Genomic DNA, 3,767 nt, shown 5'->3' on the forward strand with positions numbered 1-3,767 from the left:
TTTATCTTATATTCTTAATCATTTTAAGTCATAACTTCAATTTCGAAGGCAGTACGATTTGGGACACTTACAGGTATGATTTAGGCGACCGGTTGCCCAAATCGGACCTTTTGCAGCATGTTGCAAAAAGACTTCTAGTGAATTAATTTGATAATGATAGAAGATAAAACATATAATAATAGGTACTTGAAATATCAAGGTACAATTTCTAACCTTCATTTGCACATAAATTAGTTCTAAATGAGAAATATAATAAAAAATAGGTTAAATGGTACGCATTCAGCAACTTTCCCCTATATGAGAAAGGGAATGTGTAAGTACATTATTTGTTGTATAATATATTTTTTTATTCTAATAACGTCATACTTGCGTATATTTTATCATGATACGGCGTAACAGCTTAGCATTGATTCCAAATAAATGTATCGATTGATGTACTTTACGCTATACTGTTCTGTAATTCAGAATCTAAGTCTCGAGAAACGTATATATTACTACATATGATCAAATGTTGCAAAGAGGTTACGCCGCATATAATTAATTAATATATACAAACAATATATGTTGTGTATACATACATATAGAGATAAACAACACATATATGGATAATAAATGGAATACCCTGTCTGTTGATGTATGTGTGTATGTGCGCGTGCGCGCGTGTGTATCTATATACGTATATGTGTATCTAATTATCTTAGATCTATGTATTCTATATACATCACTGGGTTCCAAATTATTTGTTTTTCAGAAAATTAAACTTTTTTTGTACATGATCAACTAACATGGATGACTTGTAGTAATCTATATAACCGTCTCTGGAACTTTTCTTATAAAAATGCTGCGTTTAATAACACCATGACGATTCCATTCTTCCATTTAACATATTACGCTGTATCTTTCCATAATTAAAGTGCGATTTTATTTTCGTGAAATCTTATCGTAGAGAAAAAACGTTTTTCCTCCTATTTGTGTCTGTCACAATGGAACGACAACAATCGTTCTATCACAGTTGAAATTCGCCTAGAAAACAAGGCCACGATGATGAAATTATTGAATTGAAAAGAAGAACAAACCTCTTTACAACGGTCATTTGAGATATTTCGCTGCCCAATCTGTTCGGCTATGAGGCCCACTGCTGGCTTTTGAGTTGAAAACATTTCCAAACAAGTTTGGTTGAAACATAGGCTTATTGGTAGTTTCTATTGAAAAGAGATATCATATTAACTGATATTATATCGTAAATTTATTAATTTTCTCTATTTGCAAATAAAATAGAAAATGCATTTGCATTCTTTTGTTTCAAAAAATGTGTATTCAAAAAATATTTATTCTTCTGGAATAGAAAGGAGTAAGTATGATATTGTAATATTAGATATTATTAATACAAAAAATTACATCATTTTTTAAAATAAGAATGCAATAGCAATATATAATAAGTCCTCATAAGTACTCACTGATATTTTGGGTACCATATACGCTGGGGTAAGGTAATTTCAAACTTTGTTCGGTGATATAACGGTTTCGCGCGAGATAATGTTGCCTCGTTTGATTCTCAATATTATTTCTAGGCCCCCAAAAAGATTCTGTAAAATCTTCATATTTATTGGATGTTGCCTGACCAATGAATCCATTCAATAGCAGTTTAGATCGGCCGATATCAGAATCCTCATTTCTTGAAAATGAATAGAGAGAAGTATTACTTTGAATGATAAACGATAAAGAAGCTGCGGTACACATTGATAAAAGCATATGAATAGTTTATTGCAAATTTTGAATTTACAAGGGACTACACAAGAATCTAGTACAATTTTAAAATATACATATGTCATTTTATTTGTGCATTTTAGTTTTGAAAAATTGTTCCATTCAGTATACATTTACCGCCATCCAATGAATGTAATCAGCATGCTGCCGAAATTTTGATAATCAGAACAATAATTGCCAAAATATATCGTAATATATATATTATACATAGCTCGAGTGATCGTATGCTTTGGTCTAGTAAGTCTGCTATTATTATAAAACCTTCGACGAAATATTCAGTCAAGTTAGTCAATAATACTCGGCGTAAGTATAAGAGATGTGCAACATGAAAAAAGATCCGAGAAATTTGAAAAATTAATCCAATAAGTTCAGAGACATTTAAGAAGATATTTAATGAAAATAAGAGGGAGAATTTTGATAATACAGCAGCTAAATCTTGTATAGTATTAGTCAAAATATAAATTGATTTGTAAACAATCACATCATAAAATCGTCTTGTATGACAATGACTCTTTTCAAATGATATAAATTTGAGCATACTTATTAAGTGCTTGGAAAAAACATTTTCATTTGTAATTGTATCAAGAAGGAGCCGATTATCAATATCGCGCATGCGGTAAGAATTCTTTGGATTGGATTTCGGAATTTTATATACCTGGATGGCAAATTTGTGCTCTGGCCTGCGACGTACCGAGCCACACTGAGATAGTGTTGTTTTGCTGAGACCTTACGTAAGTTTTTCATCTGATTAGACTGGTTTGACTGATTCCATATTCTTGATGGTGATTCCTTCCATGTTGGTAGGGACCAATTCGCATTGCCGTGCAAACTGTCGGACTGCTGATAATTGGCATTCCAATTGGCACGATTTTCTTTATATACGCGATCCGAGATGAGTGTTGCGCTCGGATTCTCTGGGACGATCTTGCTTCTGATATGTATAATCAGACGATTATAGGATTAGAGGATTAATTGGAGTATGGTATAGTGGAAGACTGTATAGAGAAATCATGTATAACGCACCCTAGAAGATCCGCAAAATCGTCCTCGTCCCATTTAGAGGCGTTGCTATCGTGCTTGCGATTATTGTGATTCAGTAACGGTAAGGCTGCTGGCTGCTGTTGTGATTCAACGAGCGTCTTTTCTGGTGCTCTGCAAATATTTGATTTTAATTTGTAATTTAATGAAATTAATTGAGAAGAATTTACGAAATTTTATACGTTTATCACGAGCTTCTTTGTCGTTTCAAAATATTAATAACTTGCATATATTGTGACACTGTTTTATATGGTGTCTCAATCTATTATTTGTTACGATAGTAAAAGTATATGAATTCTCATATATTTAAATATAAATACAGTAAATTATATCTTACCTCGATTGAATCAAGTCATTAATGACGGGATCTTCTTGAGGATAGTTATATTGTTTAGGCATAGGAGGTGGAAGATTTATTTTGTTCATAACAAGTTCTCGTTGAGATACGACTCCAATTTTTTTACTATTAATGATATGTGGATCGCCGACTTGAAAATATGGATACCTGAAATCATCCATGACAACAGTCACTACTTGACCAGTAGTAGTCTCTAATTGTTTAGAATTCTTTTAGAGAAATTTTTACAATTTTTGTAAGAAATTTAGTAGATATCTTAAAAATATAACAATATCTTAAAGAATATTTAATAAACTTTCTTACATACATGCAAACGTTTCGACACCGATCGGGTCATTTTCAATGCAAAACAATAAACAAACTTATAAAATTCTCGGAAGATTTAGTTAAATTATAAAGTCCAGTACAGAATTCGGTTGTATCAATGACATGTGGTCCATATTTAAAATCGAAGGAGATCTCATCTCACTCTTTTTACAATTCTCCAATCTTACAAATAAATAATAAATTAACAATACGTTATAGTTTAGATTATCAAAACGTTTTTTAGTGAATTAAATTAAAATACAAATTAAATAAAAAATATCTACCTTAAAATGTCTTA

At 31.3% G+C, this 3,767-nt stretch overlaps 1 protein-coding gene across 1 annotated transcript in view; it reads right to left on the bottom strand.

The window, feature by feature from the left end:
* Positions 1 to 347: 347 nt before the first annotated feature.
* Positions 348 to 3,767, bottom strand: part of LOC108722643 (serine/threonine-protein kinase ICK) — a 7,779-nt gene continuing 4,359 nt past the window's right edge. The window contains exons 5-9 of the mRNA XM_018447845.1: positions 3,143 to 3,310; positions 2,791 to 2,919; positions 2,423 to 2,698; positions 1,458 to 1,675; positions 348 to 1,202 (exon numbers count right to left, since the gene is read on the bottom strand). Of these exons, the coding sequence (XP_018303347.1) occupies positions 1,090 to 1,202; positions 1,458 to 1,675; positions 2,423 to 2,698; positions 2,791 to 2,919; positions 3,143 to 3,310 (904 nt within the window). The 3' untranslated portion in view covers positions 348 to 1,089. The remainder of the gene's footprint in view (positions 1,203 to 1,457; positions 1,676 to 2,422; positions 2,699 to 2,790; positions 2,920 to 3,142; positions 3,311 to 3,767) is intronic.

Source organism: Mycetomoellerius zeteki, unplaced genomic scaffold (genome assembly GCF_001594055.1).
Source record: "Mycetomoellerius zeteki isolate Tzet28-1 unplaced genomic scaffold, Tzet1.0 scaffold212, whole genome shotgun sequence".
In the NCBI taxonomy this organism is placed as follows: Eukaryota; Metazoa; Arthropoda; class Insecta; order Hymenoptera; family Formicidae; genus Mycetomoellerius; species Mycetomoellerius zeteki.